Below are 17,502 nucleotides of genomic sequence, written 5' to 3'. Positions count from 1 at the left end.
GTGGGGATTGTGGATTTACAAGTAGTCTACCATGTGTAGTAAACCTAAGTCTTTTGCAATAGTGTTCCATAAGTCTAGTTCTCCTCCAAAGAGTGGAAGAAGGGGATGAAGCATGAGATTGGTCTTGAATCGTATTAAAATCTCCCCTTAGAAACCCCTTTTCACACATTGAATATTGCTTGGTTTCCACTAGAAGTTGCTCCTCAATCTTCTCTCATTATGCATGCTCATTTTCTTTATTTTTTAATTAATTTTTTTTTGCATTCTTTCAAACCCTTGTTCCCATATCCCAATGTTCCAAAGACTTGATCACTACATCATTTACTTTGACATGCTCTTTCTTGCTCTCATAGTGCATCTTCCTTGAATTGTATTGCAAACTAACCTTGATTTCTAGCATCAAATTACCCGATTTCCTCTCTTTTGGCGGCCTTTTGGGTTTTCACATCTATACTTAGGTATTCTAGCATGTCCAAGTACTCATGAAGGAACTTCGATGATTTGTGTGAAGGCATGCAATCTCTTCAATTGTTTTTGGGTATTGAAGCCTTGTTTCAAAAGATCCTAACTTGGGAACACCTTGTCAAGTGCTTCAAGCTACCATCAAATTTTGATTTTGAAGTCATTTGCTTACTCTCGAGTCCTAATGACCTACTAGCCCCTCTCTCCAAACTATCGATATTTTTATTTTCATTGGTGTCTGAGTGGCCTTTTTCATCCCTGGTCTCTTGAGTTTTGACAATCTACTAGCCTTCTTCTCCATCCTCCATGGTATTATTAATTTTCTTAGTTTTCCCTGTTGGCTAAGTGGCATTAGCCCCATGAAAGGTTATTCAATACTACATTAATACCATCACTCTCCTCTCCTAGATGGGCATTCCATGTGGCAATATCTGAATCTAGAGCACAATTAAATTATGTGCTAGGTTTTGTCCCATATGGAATGCCCAAGTCAACACATTGTGGCTTGTGTTGTTCAATGCTCCATAAGTGCAATCTATTTTTGAAGGGATTGGCCAAGGATGGAATGTAAAGAGGCTTGCCTAACGCCTTGGTAATATAGGGTTCTCCACCCAAATACGGCACCCCTTCCTAATGTTGTCTTTCCAAGATTCCATCACTACCAAGGTATGATGTATATATGAGATCAAGCCACAAAAATAGATACCTTGAGTAATAGCTCTTTGCACCACTTTTCTTTTATTGAATAGAGTGACATATTGAGCAATAGCTCTTTGTGCCACTTTTCTTTTATTGAATATAACTTCATAAAAACCTTTACTCCATAGTAAATCTAGCAACCCTTCATTCTTAAGTATTGTATTAAACAAAGTAACTACCTTCATGCTTTAGGAGGCTTCCTAGTGCAAAAATACTATGATAACTATAATGCCAAGATACAACACATCATTATGTACCTTGTTCGGATGAAGCACGATCATTTTAGAGCCTTTCATGTCTCTTTTCTATGTTATTCTAAAGTGCACAATGATCTTTCTTTCCATGGTATTCTAAAGTGCAACAACCAACATCTCCAATACAACTTGAGGGTTGGCTTCAATCCTAGCTTTTGGTCTTCTCAAGTATGAATTTAGCCTAGATTTGCAAGTGGAATCTTTCCATGATTTTGTTGTAGCATAAGGAATCAATATCAATGTCCAAACTCGAAATCACTCACTTTCCTTGTGATGGATTTGCAACCTCGTCTCTCATTCACGTCTTCATTCTCACTACTACTGCAATCCTAACTTTGAGTCTTCCCTAGTATCAACCGAGCCTACCTTTGGAAGAGGTGATTCTATCATAGCAAAATGAATCAATATCAATATCCACACCCAAGTCACTCCTTTTGTGTGGCAGTGCTACAACTCTGCTTCTCTAATTCATGTCTTTATTCCCACTAGTGCTCTCTCTTCATTCACACTACTGCTTTCTCCTTCCATCGCCACATCCTATTGGGAAGTTTTGATTAGTATTTCTTTAACCAAGCCCCAAACAATTGTTTGCATTTATAGGTGGCCATGACCTTAGGAATCAAGCAATAGATTTAATTGGCAACAAATGCATTACATGTCGCATAGCCTCAATTCCCTAATTCTTAGTAGTAGCACTCCGCTTCTTTAATTCACGTCTTCATTCACACTAGTGCTCTCTCCTTCCGTTGCCACATCCTACTGGGAGGTTTTGCTTGGCATTTCTTTTGCCAACCACCAAACAATTGTTTACATTTATGGGCAGCCACGACCTTAACAATCATGACACAGATTAAACTTGAATGTATTAAAAGCCACAAGCTTTAGTTCCCTTGTTCTTGCTATTCAACACAACTCCTAGAAAAAATGAGAAATATGAAGTACATTTTGTTGCTCCTAGAAAAAATGAGAAATATGAAGTACATTTTGTTGCACAAACTTACTCCATAGTATTTTAAAATGCACATTTGCAAATATTTTGTATATAACTTTATGGTGCAACAAGATAATGTGCCTCACATTCATACACTATCTTATGATGCACCAATACATAATGTCACATTGATTTACAAAAAGGGTGTATACCAATATCATGCTTCACATTGATACAAAAGAATGTTGCCAATGATAACTAAATTACCCCTTATTTGTATGAATATTTCACACATTGTGGGTTGCATCAATGATTTCAACCTAGGAATAGTATGTCAATAAGGACTAATGATTTGCCATAATTGCCACATCATGTCGGTCTTGTGTCATGTAAATGTGCTCATATAAAGGCATTATAGCAAAAACATGCCAAAGCCTTTTCCATCGCCCCATGGTATTTTAATACTAGGATGTAAACGCAAAATTTAGAATATGATAATTTGCAAAAGTACTCAATTATCCATATAGAGTGACTAATGGTGTTTGGACGGTAGGTCATACACGCACATTTTAGAATACGATAATTTGCACACAAGTAATTTATTATCCAACATAAAGGTAATTTATTATCAAATATAAACAAGGTAATGTTGATTGCATACTAGTTAAATTTGAAGCATGATAAGAACCTTTTGCTAAAAGCCCATGCTCCTCATAAAGGTACTCTTGCGTTTTGACGACGGTACTAGGTCACCTTGTAAGGGCAAAAGTTATGATACGATAAAAGATTTATACAAATCTCTGGGGCCTTACAGGTAATTTATACTACACACAAGTAAACAAAGCAACCTTGCAGTTTGCAATTTGACATCAACATAAGAGTAAGGTTGGTTACAACTTCCTGGGTAAGATACTAGCAATGTTCCACATGAATATAGCAGTTTCAAATTGCACAATATTCACAGGTTTTCCACATCTACTGTGAACACAATAGTAACCATGGACTACAGCTATTGTGTAGATTTAGAACATTCATGGCAGGAATTACAGTTAAATTGAAGAAACTGAAATACCCACCCCCATTCACAAGGCCCTCTCCCAATAGGGGCCATCCCAAACACATCCTCATCTCTATATATCATCAGAATCCACCTTCACTTCCCTGCCCTCTTGCTTGGAGAGGGCCAACACAGCCCCCAAGATTGCCAGTGCCACACCTGCTACTATCAATGGCACCCTCAGAAACTTCCCCATCCCACCGGGCTTCTTAGCATCCCCATCTTGCCCCTCTGCATTATCCTGCCCCCACAAGGAAAGCATAAGCAACAACAGAATCTCCAATCCTCATAAACAAGCATAAGAGAGAGAGAAACATATAAAATCTCATACAAAGCTTAAAATACCAGCACAAGAAATACAACGGTTCATGACAAATGTCTAGCCTGCCCATCAAAGCCGACATCGAGCTCAGGGAGCATATATCACTCAAATAGCGCAGGCGCCAATGGCTATTGATTTAAGTGTGATGATACATGTCAGTGGGGTTGAGAGCTGTATGGATGCTCCTGCTATTTAATGGTTTATGAGGATTCAGCTGTAAACCGAACTGACTACTGATGGTGTGTCATCGGCTGTATAAAAGCTACAGGCTATAGATATCAAAGGCACAGTTTTAACATCAAGAGGAGTACTATTATAGATGCAGGGCTAATGCCTGCCTTGCAGCAGGACAGTGGTTAATATCAAGTAGTAAACAGCTCATACCATGAATGCCAAATTTCATATGATGAACATCTCAAACCATGGTGCCACATCTCATACCGGGTATCCTAAAACTACACGTCATAAGTCCCAAGTCTGATACCCCTTGTTAGTTTTAAGATTTGTGGCATTGCCTGTTCAGGATTATGGACTCAGAAAAATGCAACAACATTTCCTTGATGTGGTAAAACCCTAGTCCATGCAGCCTGCAAGGCTGAGTGCAGCATAGACACTTAGCAAACAGCACAGTTGTAAACCATAGATTGCTGCATCTCTTCAACATGCTCAGCCCTACCATAACCCTAAAACCTGAACCATAAGCCATAAATCCTAGTCCATACTGCTGCTTGATGTAGCTGCTGTTATGGCTTACACTTTCAGCTTAGGAAACAGCAGAGATTGCTGCACCTCTTCAACATGCTCAGCCCTACCATAACCCTAAAACCTGAACCATAAGCCATAGATCCTAGTCCATACTGCTGCTTGGTGTAGCTGCTGTTATGGCTTACACTTTCAGCTTTGGAAACAGCAGAGATTGCTGCATCTCTTCAACATGCTCAGCCCTACCATAACCCTAAAACCTGAATCATAAGCCATAAATCCTAGTCCATACTGCTGCTTGGTGTAGCTGCTGTTATGGCTTACACTTTCAGCTCAGGAAACAGCAGAGATATGAACCATAGATTCTTGCATCTCTCCTACATGCTCAGCCCTACCATACCCTAAATCATGAAACAAGAAGCCGTAAGGCTAGACCCTACCATATCAACAATAAGCCATAAGCCTAGACCACGCGACCAAAGCATAAATATCTTGAGATACTCTCAGCCCCAGTATACCCTAGATCATGAAAAATAAGCCACAAAGCAAGACAGCTGTGTGGTCTAGCTGCTGTAGCCTAAAATTTTGGCTCTGTGGTCTAGGGTTTATGACTTGATGTTCAGGTTTGCTGTCAAACGCTGCCACAAATGTTCAGGTTTGCTGCCGAATCCAGCCGAACCTGCTTTTCATTCTGAGCTGAGCTAACTACAGCCATGGCCGCCAGCTCAAATTCCAAAACCTACATATCATGGACAGAGGGCTTGACAAACATAATAACCAACATCTCATGACCTGCACGGTCTGAAACTCCAAAACACAGGCGCACAATATCAAAATAGCTTCCACACAGCACAACCCTTTTCTGCACACCTGCTTGTTGGAATCGGGGCCTCTTCCCTTAGGCTTGCCAGGCCTCCCTTCAGCAGAACTATCGTTGTATCCATCATCTGCAGGGACCCTCTCATATGCACTGGGGTCGCCAGTTTTGCGCTGGGCAATGGTGCTGGCCGATTCATCACTGTCGCCAGCATCGTCCGTCCTGATGCGGCTGGGCTGGGCGCCTCCCACGGCGGTCTTCAGTGTGGTGTATTCACCAACGGACTCCGTGTAATCGTTGTCATGGGAAGACATCTTCTTGATCAAGGCACATGCAAAGGCACTCAAAACAGATAGCACGCCGACACCCCCTCCTCTCTCTCTCTCTCTCTCTCTCTCTCTCTCTCTCTCTCTCTCTGTGTTTTCCTTCTCGTCTTGGAAACGCTAATGGACAGTTGCTTGCATTCTAAAGCAGACTGCAGCAACCCACTTCCCTCAGACGACCTTTGCCTTCCCTCTCAATCGGAGCTTGCCAAGTATGGACTGATACCCACCATTGCATGCCTGGTTGGATGCCTTCTCGTCGCCTCACGTGTCGCCCTCTCACGAGTGCAGGCTGGCGTGGCCTTATCTAAAGAAGCTTTTTGCTCACGTTCCACCCTTCACCTACCCCCCATTAACCGGCGGTTTTCCTTTCTACCGTCACACCTTGTGGACCTCTTTACTCCCATCTCAACTTCAAAGAGAGCTTGCCAATGGGGTCGTAGCTCAATGGTTCCTCCATCGGCTGGTTGTGTTTCATGGGCGTGCGAGTCCCAAACCTTGAGTACACCATTAGTCGTATTATCGAAAGACGACTTTGCATTACATTTTTTATAAAAATTTCAAAGAGTCTGAGCTTATTTGGAGATTGGTATGCCCAGAGCACCCCATATAGATAGAGTCACAAATCCACCAATTGTCCCTAGGAATCAAACTTGGCTTCTCCTTTAATACACATAGATGCCTTATCAATTGCTTGGCATTGCATTTTTTAGATAAACTTGCAAAGAAAGCTAGGGTAGAGGAGCAAGAAAGCTTGAGTAGGGTAAGTACACTAATACAAAAATAACAAAGCTTTTACATGGTAGCTTTTTCACAAACCACAAAACACTGATGGTTCCAATTGATGTGCATTATAAGGGGGACAAATCCTATACCTCCCAAACCTTTGTTGATGGAGATCGAGATCATCCAATAAAAAGTGCATAGGAAAATTTCAAGGGCCAAAAGTTGGACTTGCAAGAGCATTGACATTGTACTTACAAGCACCAATAATATCACTCACACCAATGAGGTATTGACAAATTTAACAAACCATTAAACAAGCTAGGTAGTCCACAACCAGATTTGATTATCCTTAGTGTCTCGTTAGTGTCAAGTATATGTGCCACTATTGGGGTTGTTTCCCTATTCTCCCCACTACCCTAGAAAAGCAAGCACTATATACCCATATTGGGCCCCCTCACTTTAGAGATCGGTTTGGTGAACCCTAAATTCATCGATGCAAGAGATTCATATGAATATCCAAATAAAGCTTCATGAAGCCATAACACAGATGATCAAAGTTGAAAAGCAAAAGGAAATTTGAAAAGTTATGGGCTCTTGAAATATCATATGGCTTCTCAATATTTTCAATCTTGTTTCGCTTATTGAATGGATTTGAATATTTGTGAAGCTTTATTAAACTTATAAAGTGTCATGAAGCCATGTAGCATGCTTGCCTTCTCTAGCGTATTATTATCTATTATACCCTATCAAATTGATGTGAACATGAATTAGATTGAATGATGCTTTTTGCATGCAAGAAAGAAAGTGGAATCAATCCAAGAATAAACATAAAAACTATTAATCAAACTTGAAATCCATAAAGAGCACTAAATACTCCATTGATGGCTATGCTAAATGAATACTTTCTTTAGCTTTTGTTGCTTTCAAAATTCAAAACTAATCGTGTGAGAGAGAGAGAGAGAGAGAGAGAGAGAGAGAGAGAGAGTAGTAAAAGAGAGAGAAAGGGGAAGAATCCAAGGAAGCATAAAAGCAATGATGAAGGCAAAGGAAAGGGACATATTACCAAGGTGTCCTCCTCATTCCCTAGTTAGCTCCAACCCTCAATAGCTTCTCTCTCCATCCACTTTAACTCTACTCCATTCTACATCCTTGCCAGATTCCCCACAATCTCCAAGGGCCGTATCACACTAGCCTTATTATCTTCTCAACTTTCCCTTGGTGATCTTTTAAGACAACCAAAGCTAAGAAAGTATTGCATGAAGTTGAGCAGCTTCACCAAGCAATGGCACCCAAGAGAAGAAGCATGTGAACTACAACAAGTACGAGAGTGGTGAATGAAACAACAAACATCGACAATATGCCAACTCCACCAAACTAATCCCGGGTTCTTCCTTTAGATAAGTTGGTAACATGAAAATATAACTGGAATTGATAGTAGGAAGGTTTAATTGATTCAAGATACTTCAACATTTTGAAAAATTTGTCATTTTAATAGGTAGGATAGAGGATATTTTAATAGGAAAAATTAGGTGTGATATCTTGTTAAGTTCAAGCTCGTCGAAAAAATCGAATTCAGATAGGTTAGACTTAATGATAAGCATGATCACATGATCATCACTTAAATAATTTAGTGAAGGGTCTATTTGACCTTCCCTTAAAAACACAAGGGACTTTAGATAGGAATTCTTTAACAAAAGATCAGTGGTTATATATTAGAGAAATCACTTAACGAGGTTTGCAAATGACCCTTATGTCAAGGAAAAATCTTCAAAGGTATTAGATAAATTAGAGAACACAAATTTGCATGGTCATAGCAAGGATTGCTTCTTGTTTTAAGCTAGAGTTGACACGAGGAAAACCCATGGTAAGTTTATTATTTACTCCTTAATGAGTTAGTCTAGGCTAAGACTGACACAAATAAACCCTAATTATTGGGAAAGTGGGTTATTACTGACTTCCAAGATCAAGTGTTGATGGACCTTTAAAAAAACCTTAGCTCTTTAGGAAAAAGGCTATAAAATTCAAAGCTTGGAAACCCTAGGATAATCCCAAGTGGAAGAGTGATCCCAAATATTATTATAGGAATCGTCTACTAGGAAAAATTTCTCTTTTGATTATGCATTGTAAGAGTTGATTGATGCACCATAAATGGAATGTTTGTGCATGTAAGGTCTTAGAATTCTGATTAAATTTTTACTACAAATAAGTTGATATGAATCACCCTAAGCCTCCCTCGAGGCTAATAGTAGAAACCCTACATCAAGGGGTTTGTTTGACCACGTCAAGAGCTAGGACTAGCCCTGTTCGCAATAGGTCTCTCCGGAGGGAGGATGTTAGGTTAGGAGATGGTAAGGGTGCTAGGGAGTTCAGATTGTAAATTCCTTATAAACCTTGCCTAAGCCCTACAAGCCTAGGAAGGCCCTATTACTAGTTAGGGATAGGAACTCAATGGAGTGTACCTTTTTTATTCAGAATAAAAGACTGTTTGATAAGTATTGTTTTATATTTTTTGAGTGTTGTGAACTAATTTACATGAACAAATCCAATACTTAAAGGTTAATTAAAGAAGCTTCTTTTATGTGTTCACATGAATGTGGTAGGTAATTCAAGACTAAAGAGCACCTGTATCAAAATAAAAGCAGGATGACAAGTTCGTTCTAAGACTAGGTAGTTTCAGTTAGCTAAGAGTTTTCTTCAAAGTTGCATTAGTTAGGAAATCACACATTGAATCAACTAGAAAATCAAGCAGAATCTCAACTTTGTGTCATTTTAGGGGACTAGAGTGAGACCATGCCTTATGGAAAGAGGGGTTGAGGTGTTGTACTCCCCCTCGTTTCTTACTCTCTTTGGTCCAAGTGTGACACGAATCTAGTTCAATTCGAGTGGACTTATGCAAAGTAGACACTTGAGGTGCTAGGGAGGCTTTGACCATAAATTCTTGACACACCTTTCTTAACCCCTATGGGCCCATGATGGCCTTCCTAGTAGGCAGTGTTACTAGTTAGGGGCAAAAACTTAGTGTTATGGATGGGAAAAGATATTATAATAAGATAAACCTTGAAGATGAATAAATGATAGTTTGACAAGGATTGTTTTACATTGTTTTGAGTATTGTGACCTAATTTACTTAAAGGAACCTAGTACTTAAAGGTTAATTAAAGAAGCTAATTTTTATGTGTTCACAAAAATGTGGTAGGTAATTAAAAAACTAAAGAACACCCATCTCAAAAGGAAAGTGGGAGGATGGAACCCTCGATGGGTTCGTCATAAGGTTATGTGGTCTCGGTTAGCTAAGAGCTCTCTTAAAATTTGTATTAGCTAGGAAGTCACATGTTGATTCAATTAGGAAGTAAAGTAGAATCCTAACTTGGTGTCATTTTAGGGGATTGGAGTGAGACATGCCCTATGGGCACAAGGGATGATGTGGTGTACTTCCCGCGTTTCACTCTCTTTGAAGCAAGTGCGACATAAGTCCGGTTTAGTTCGAGTAGATCCATATAAACCAAGCACTCAAAGATTGACACTAGAAGACCGTTGGGTGAACTTAGCTTATGTAGGGACCCAAATTCAGGTTGATCCTTGTAAGTATGGCCAAAACCTTTCTATGCAAGGTGGACTTAAGCAAACCTAGTTGACAAACTTTGTGATATTCCAAGGAGTTCCAAACAACATCGCTTAGAAATATCTCTTGATGAACCACTAGAAATACGTGCCATTGAAGACTCTTTAGTCGGGCATATCACACTCTCCCTCACACACACACACACACACGCGCACGCACGCACGCACGCACGCACGCACGCACGCACACACACACACACACACACACACACACATTCTAGAAATGGTGTATAAGAAGATTACATAAAAAGGTAGAAAAGTGAAAGTTACAATGTTTTATACACATAATAATGAGCTCTCTATTCAACTTGACACATTATTTATGTGAAGGTTTTACACACATAATAATGAACTCTCTAGAAATGGTGTATAAGAACATTACATAAAAAGGTAGACAAGTGAAAGTTGCAATGTTTTACACACACATGCACACTCTCTCTAGAAACATTGTATATTAAGAAGATTACATGAAAATGAAGAAAAGTGAAAGTTGCAAAGTTTTACATACATAATAATGAGCTCTCAATTCAATTTTACACTATGTATGTTAGGGTTAGGTATAGGGTTTCCCACTTAAGTGGGTCACCATCACTTCTTTTCCACTAGACTTGTGATGAATCCTTTTCTCTTTTCCATGCAATTTGGTTTTTCATTCAAGTAAAAATAAATAGAGATTGTTTGAAATCTTCTTAATAATTTCATATCTTTTGAATGTAACTTTGGAAATAATTGCAATTTGCACAAGAATAAGCCTTGCTCTCATTGAATATTTACAATGTAAATCATACCTTCATCCATAATTAATAATTTGAAAACATTGTGAGCACCTTATAGTTGAGTGGTGCCTAGATTAACACATTAAGCTCTTTTGAAATCGATCACAATTCAAAAATATTTAGTTTGTCACCCTTCAATCTTCTTTAGTCTTCCTTGCTTCCACTTCAACTTGCCTTTGATACAATTTCTCTTGTGAGGGCTAACATTTAATCACCATGCTAGCTAAGTGTAAATCCCATGGCATGCTCCTTCAATTTGGTGTAGTAATCTTAATGGGATCCTAATCGAGAGAGTGCATAAAAGGTGGTGGAGGCAAGAATAGTGTATAGAGTGGTTAGTACTCACGATGAATGAATAGTTGTTGGTGTTAATGGTGGGTACGTGCACTCCATCTTTGATTTACTTGCACACTAGTTGTGCTCTCCTTGTAGTTGTATCTACCTAACAATGAAGTGATGTGGTGCATGTGCAATTACAACTAGGAGATAGATCTAACACCAAGTTGTAGAAGCTCTATGACATGTGTCTCACATTTGAGGACCCAATTGGTGGTAGGGTGGGTAGTGCATTGAGATTCAAGCTAGCAGGTTTGCCAAGAAAGCTAGAGTATTCATCCCCTTGATGTTTCCTAAATTTGCAAGATGGGAAAGGAAAGTACTAGGGAATTACTAGTCAAGCAATCAGGCATCTCTAATCTTGAGGACCCTTAGGTGCACTGGGTATGGGTGCACCTAGCATTGCTTTGCTCTCTTTTTGTTGACCTTTTTTTTCCTGAAAACTAAGACATGAGTTTTACAATTCATGGAGGTTGACATCTGAGACATGCAATCTTCTCTCAAGGGGTGATTATTCATCGATTTACACAAAGTAAGTCATCACATTGAGCTTTTGGGCTACTTTCAAGGCCCTTTTAGATCAATACAAATCATTAGGAAATTCCACTATCATAGTAGATGAGGCAAACCCAAGTGCCAAATGGATACTACCCAAGATTGGTGCTACTCACATATATGGGGAAAAACAACATCTTTAAGCTTCAGTCTTCGACCTTGTATGTTGAAGATCATGGTATTCTCACTATAGGTGATAGTCTTGCACAAGACCAGCATGTTAATTTATTATCTTTAGTGATGCACAAGATTTAAAAGCAAAAAATCCAAAATACATACCCTTATTTGCATCTAGGCTACTTAGCCATAGGAATTATTCCACTATCTCACAAAGGTCTTAATGTGTCCTACATGGTTGTAGTCTTAAATACTAGGCACTTAGAGCTAATGGACATGATTGTAGGAGCTACTGTGTCCCCACTAGAGAATTGTCCAATATTTTTTGAGCTTATGACTAATCATGTAATTTTAGTTGAAGATCCCTACTTGCCAAAATTGTTAATGCTGCATATTCGTACCTCTGGGCTGCATATGAAAACATCTTCTGCTCATCTTGCCATTTAGTATAGAATGGTATTTCATTGCATGTCCTTGGCCATTCCAAGAGACTTGGAAGGTACAAACTCAGAGAAAGATAGAGGTCTAGACTATCATTATGAAGTTTGATGAGAGCACTCAAAGATTCCTCCCTAAATGTGTGAACTGGTTAGAGATTCAACTACCACAAGAGTGGCAACTGGATATATCATCTCTTCAAAAGAAGGAGTTGCTACCACCCAAAGTTTTATCTGTGCAAAACATCAAGGGTAAAATCTTGCTACTACCTCATAAAAGAAATCAACCAGAGGAGCAAACAATGAAGGTATTTGTTACACAACCATAGTTGAAGGTCTCTCCCTCATAGAGTAAGTACTTTGGTATGGATGGTATTTGTCTTTAATGTAAGAAACTAATTGAAAACAATAGTGCAAATCTAGTGAATGCGATTCATGAGTTTAAGTATGAAAGTCATGTATACAAAGTTGCATTGTATCCACTCGAAAGGTTTAGCTACATGGTCTATTGAAATTCAGGCATTAATTTGGATGCATCTTGTCTTGACTGGATTAATTGAAAAAGTTGAAAAGCTTTATGACTTGTGTGAAAGCTTACAGTTGTTGTTGTAAAAAATAGAAAATTCTTTTGTAAAGTCTGCTACAACTTCTAGTTCTTCTGCATCCCCTACTTTGATTGTAAGCAGTGTTCCTTGAGTATACCTAAAATAGATTGGAAATTATTTTCTGAGAAAAGACTAAAAAAAGAATGGTGTCTATTGTTTTCATCTCCCACACAAGGGGCACTCAATGTGCATTCATAATTGCAAATAAGCTCAAATTTAAGGCTAAAAGGGATGAACTTGAAGATCTAGAAGTGGATTCTTTACTTCATGACATTTAAAAGAGTTATGTCCCATAGTTGTTGCATAATGATGAAGAGTGAATAGTATGGAAATTTGTGCCATCTAAAGATAGTACTTCAAAGCAAGCTAAAGTTGGTACTTCAAAGCAAGTTGAAGATAAAGATTATATATCTACCACAACCAAGAATCCTCAACAAGTCACCTTGTCTCCAAAGCTAGCTGAGTATATTGATCTACTATTTCCAGAATGGTCTAACATAGAGTATGCAATTGATTTTGATGAAATTAACAAGTTAACCTTCCACATGGTAAAAAGGCAATAGGAAGCTAGTAAAGTCTTATAGCAAATGCCCTTATGTATTAAAGATATTGGTAAATATAACATAGGCAGGTATGTACAAAACAAGTACAATTCTAGAGTTATGGGGGAAATCTTGGAATAGAACTAGGATGATTATATTCCAACATGGTATATTATGGATACAATTGCATAAAATCAGATTATCTATAGCATTTCTTCATTTGATGAGGATGGAGATAGCGTAGTTGATGAAACTTTTGTTCCCATCAATCCTCACAGGAACGCCTCCCAGGAAGAGTTCCTCAATGCTCATGGCATAACAAAGGAGCAATCCCACACAAATTTCTACAACAAAATAGGAGTGTTTGAGAAAGTTGGCAAATTTTCCATTTGGTCCATAGATGGTGAGTCCCTAGAAGAGGAGATTAAATTAATTCTTTTGGTAAGCATAAGGGAAATACAAAAAATAACAATACTAATGAAGAGAAAGAAGGGTAATTTGAGAATAGTTTGAGTTCAGACACTGAAGCATCTTCTGCAAAAAAAAAAGAAAGAAAGGCAAAGAGAAAGTTCAAGAAAAGTTTTTCAAAAATCCACATGATTGCCAAGCAAGGAGTGTTAAGTTTAAAGACAATAAAAAGGTAAATCAAATTGTCCCACATAATTTGGAGCAAGTACACAATCCCAGAATAGTGTCTTAGTTTTTACAAGACTTGTAGAAAGCCTTAGGAGAAATACAAGGTGAGAGTGACGCTATGATCTTAGCATTCAAAAAAATGCAAGCAAAACTACATTCTCTATGTAAGGTGCTTCAAAGAACATTAAGAGCACAAAAATAGATAGCTCTTACATCTATAGAGATTTTGACAGGGCTCCCTTCTTCTCTACAATCACCCAAGGAAAGTGTTCATAAGCCCATGAATCAGATTAGATTTTCTTCCCAAAGATGACACAATAAATGCAATGAATAATGGTGGGCTGATCCCAACTATGTGTGAAATTAAAAAATGTAGGTAAATTCCATTTTTACATGGATGCATTAATTGATATTGGTTCAAGTCTCAAAATTTCCCCTTGTGAATTTTTTGCATAAGACTGCATGAAAGCCAATAGTCCCATTGTTGTTAAGCTTTCAAACAACAAAAGGATTACCTTAACACACATCACTCAATCATATATGTATTTAGGATAGATAAAAGTGCCCATAGAGATTCAGCTTATGAAGCAAATGTGTTATGATCTACTCTTATTTAGGAGAAAAAGTAATTATTCCTCTTTTGGACAAGATTGGAAGAAATGTTTACTTTGTTTTACTGAAGCTGCTCCAAAACAAAAGATACATGACACTAAGCAATGGCTTCAACAAAAACTAAAGAAGCATGCCCTAGAAATAGAGCAAATCAAAACCAGGTTGCAACTCTACATGCATGAAGATCCCCTCATGTTCAAGGAGACAAGAACTTAGTATGCAATTGGTTTACCTTTAAAAGACAATGCAGTCCCTACTAAGGCTATACACAAAGGCATGAGAGAAGATGATATGGAACTTTTCAAGCAAGAAATCCAAACTCTTTTAGAAAAAGGATTAATAGAGATGACTATCTCTCCCTAGTCATGTCGGGCTTTCTACATGAACAAACACTTAGAATAGAAAAGAGGTAAGAAAAGCTTGATCATTAATTACAAACCTCTTGAGAAACCTCTGAGCAATATACTTCTGATTACTTTGCCTCCATATCACCTCCTTATCTTCTGTGTTCTGTAAGGTTTCTTTCCCTATGTTCTCTCCACACACACACACATGTATGTATGTATGTATGTAGAGAGAGAGAGAGAGAGACTATGTTTCTGGTGCCTCCAATAGCTCTCTTGTGAGTAGCACTAACTTATCACTTGAAGAATAAAGAATGAGGGTCTATGTATATAGTTAAGGTTAGTCAACAAGATGGGTGGCCAACTACATTGGCCTTTACTCCAACAACTTCTCACTTAAAGGCCAATGTGCTTTTTAAGGGAGACAAAAGAACAAGAGAATATGTGTGTTAAATACATATGAGTTACCTTTACCTAATGCCCATCAATTCCCTTTATTATGAAAACTCTTAGAGGGAAAACTCTTGGTGAGAAAGCTCTACAAGATTATCATCACTATGACCTTTGATAAGCCCAACTCGCTTATGTTGGAGCTGCAACAAGAATGGAGAGAGAGAGAGAGAGAGAGAGAGAGAGGATGTTATGTTTATTGTGCCTTCAATAGCTCTTTTATGAGTAGCACCTTATTGTCTTTTTTCTCAAAGAATAACAAATGAGTTTGTGTATATATACAATTAGGGTTAGTGAATGAGATGGGAGGCCGATCACAATGGCCTTTTACCCCGACAACCTCCCACTTAAAAGGCCAAAGTACCTTTAGAAGGGAGACAAAAAGAATAAGAGAATGTGTGAGGTATAATACATGTGAGTTACCCTCACCATGTGCCCATCAACTCCTTGTAATGTGCAAACTTTTTGGAGGATAGACTCTTGGTGAAAAAGTATGTAGGGTTATTCATCAATACAAACTTTAATAAGTCCAACTTTCTTATCCTCAAGCATGTGACGAATGAAATGGTACCTTATTTCTATGTGCTTGGGTTTTACATGAAACACAAGATTCATTAGTGCCAATATGATGGCACTCTAACTATCAATGTGCAATAGTGGCATGTCTTCACCAAGGCCCAAGTCTCCCATTAGATAAGTAAGCCATATGGCTTCTTCGCACACCTCTGTGGATGCAATACACTCAACTTCAGAGGTAGATAATACCATATAAGCAAGACATCCATGAGATTGCACCATTATATGAAGTAAAAATGTATCCTCTTGTTTACTTTCTATTGCCAATATTCCCTACATAGTCTATATCTATGTATCCTAGTATACCACTGATACTTCTCTCAAAGCATATGCACATATCTCGTAGACCACTCAAGTACCTCAAGTTGCCTTTTATTTCTTCCTAATTCATATTGCTAGGATTTGACATGTAATTGGCAATCACCACTTCCACTGCAAATGCAATGTCCAAGCAAGTGGCAATCATAGTATATATGTGACTACCCACATATGAAAAATATAGGACATTGGCCATTTCAGCCTTCTCCTCATCAGATTTGGGATAATCGTCTATAGTAAATTTCACATATGGAGGCAATGGAGTATTAATTGCTTTCCCCCTCCGTATTGAAACATTGTAACACTTTGCTAACATAATCCTTTTGGGATAGATAGAGCAATCTTCTTGTCCTATCCATGATTATACACATGCCAAGAATGTAATTCCATGTCCCAAATCCTTCATTTCAAAGGTTTCCATTAACATTTTGTTCAGGGTATCAATCTCATACTAGTTTTTTCCCACTATTGACATATCATTCACATAAAGGATCAATACTATCAAGCTAAAATTTTAGGTATTTCTAGTGTGTAAGCAGTGGTTTGTCTGACTTCTCTTGTAGCCATGAGAGTGAATAAAAGCATAAAACTTATTGTACTATTCCCTAGAGCCTACTTTAGTCCATAGAGACTTTTTTAAAGCTTATGCCATGTTCCATAAAACCCTCTGGTTGTTGTATATAGATCTCATCACAAAGATCACCATGTAGGAATGTTGTCTTGATATCCAATTGTACAAAGTCCATACTATACTTAGCCACCAAGACAAGCACAATGCAAAGAGTAGTCAATTTCACAATAGGTGAAAATATCTCACCAAAGTCCACACCTTTTTCTTGCTTCAAACCTTTAGCCACCACTGACCTTGACTTGGGACTTTAATCTAGCATCACTTGTAACCAACTTATATAGCCATTTGGATGGCAAAGCATTTTTTCCCTTTGATTTAGCATCACCTAGCATTTTTTTCCTTTTGCAAGTGAATCAACTCCCAAGTCTAATTCTTCAAACTAGAATCCATTTCAAACTACATAGCTAGCTCCCACTTAAGCTTATCATCAAAAGTCATGTCCTCTTTATCATAAGGTGACTCCCACAATTTGTCAACATCATATAGTAAACTCGAGGCTAAAATCTCTTAGGGGAATAAGAGATACAAGTTCATCATCCTAGCATAATGGGGGAATTTCAACGTCCACTTTTTCTTCATGAGGCACCATAGGGCTCTTAACTTGTCACTACTCAATAAATCTGCTTGCTTCCTGCTCACTAGTTGAAGGTTTA

At 38.2% G+C, this 17,502-nt stretch overlaps 1 protein-coding gene across 1 annotated transcript; it reads right to left on the bottom strand.

Moving 5' to 3' along the window:
• Nucleotides 1-3,090: 3,090 nt before the first annotated feature.
• On the bottom strand, nt 3,091-5,779 carry LOC148024942 (uncharacterized). Its single transcript, XM_087694625.1, has 2 exons — nt 5,298-5,779; nt 3,091-3,644 (listed from the first exon to the last, which is right to left on the bottom strand). The coding sequence occupies exons 1-2, from the start codon at nt 5,556-5,558 to the stop codon at nt 3,477-3,479; spliced, it is 429 nt and encodes a 142-aa protein (XP_087550751.1). The 5' UTR covers nt 5,559-5,779; the 3' UTR covers nt 3,091-3,476.
• Nucleotides 5,780-17,502: the final 11,723 nt, after the last annotated feature.

The sequence above is a fragment of the Lygodium microphyllum genome, chromosome 15, assembly GCF_053477565.2.
Source record: "Lygodium microphyllum isolate KBCC chromosome 15, Lygodium_microphyllum_v1.1.10, whole genome shotgun sequence".
Classification (NCBI taxonomy): domain Eukaryota; kingdom Viridiplantae; phylum Streptophyta; class Polypodiopsida; order Schizaeales; family Lygodiaceae; genus Lygodium; species Lygodium microphyllum.
This window is presented reverse-complemented; position numbering and strand designations above follow the sequence as displayed.

Excerpts from the sequence above, each read along its gene's own strand:
- LOC148024942 (XM_087694625.1), bottom strand. The coding sequence starts at position 5,558 with ATGTCTTCCCATGACAACGATTACACGGAGTCCGTTGGTGAATACACC. Across the intron at positions 3,645-5,297 it reads GCCCCGATTCCAACAAGCAG|GATAATGCAGAGGGGCAAGA; the intron begins GTGTGCAGAAAA and ends TTGTGGGGGCAG.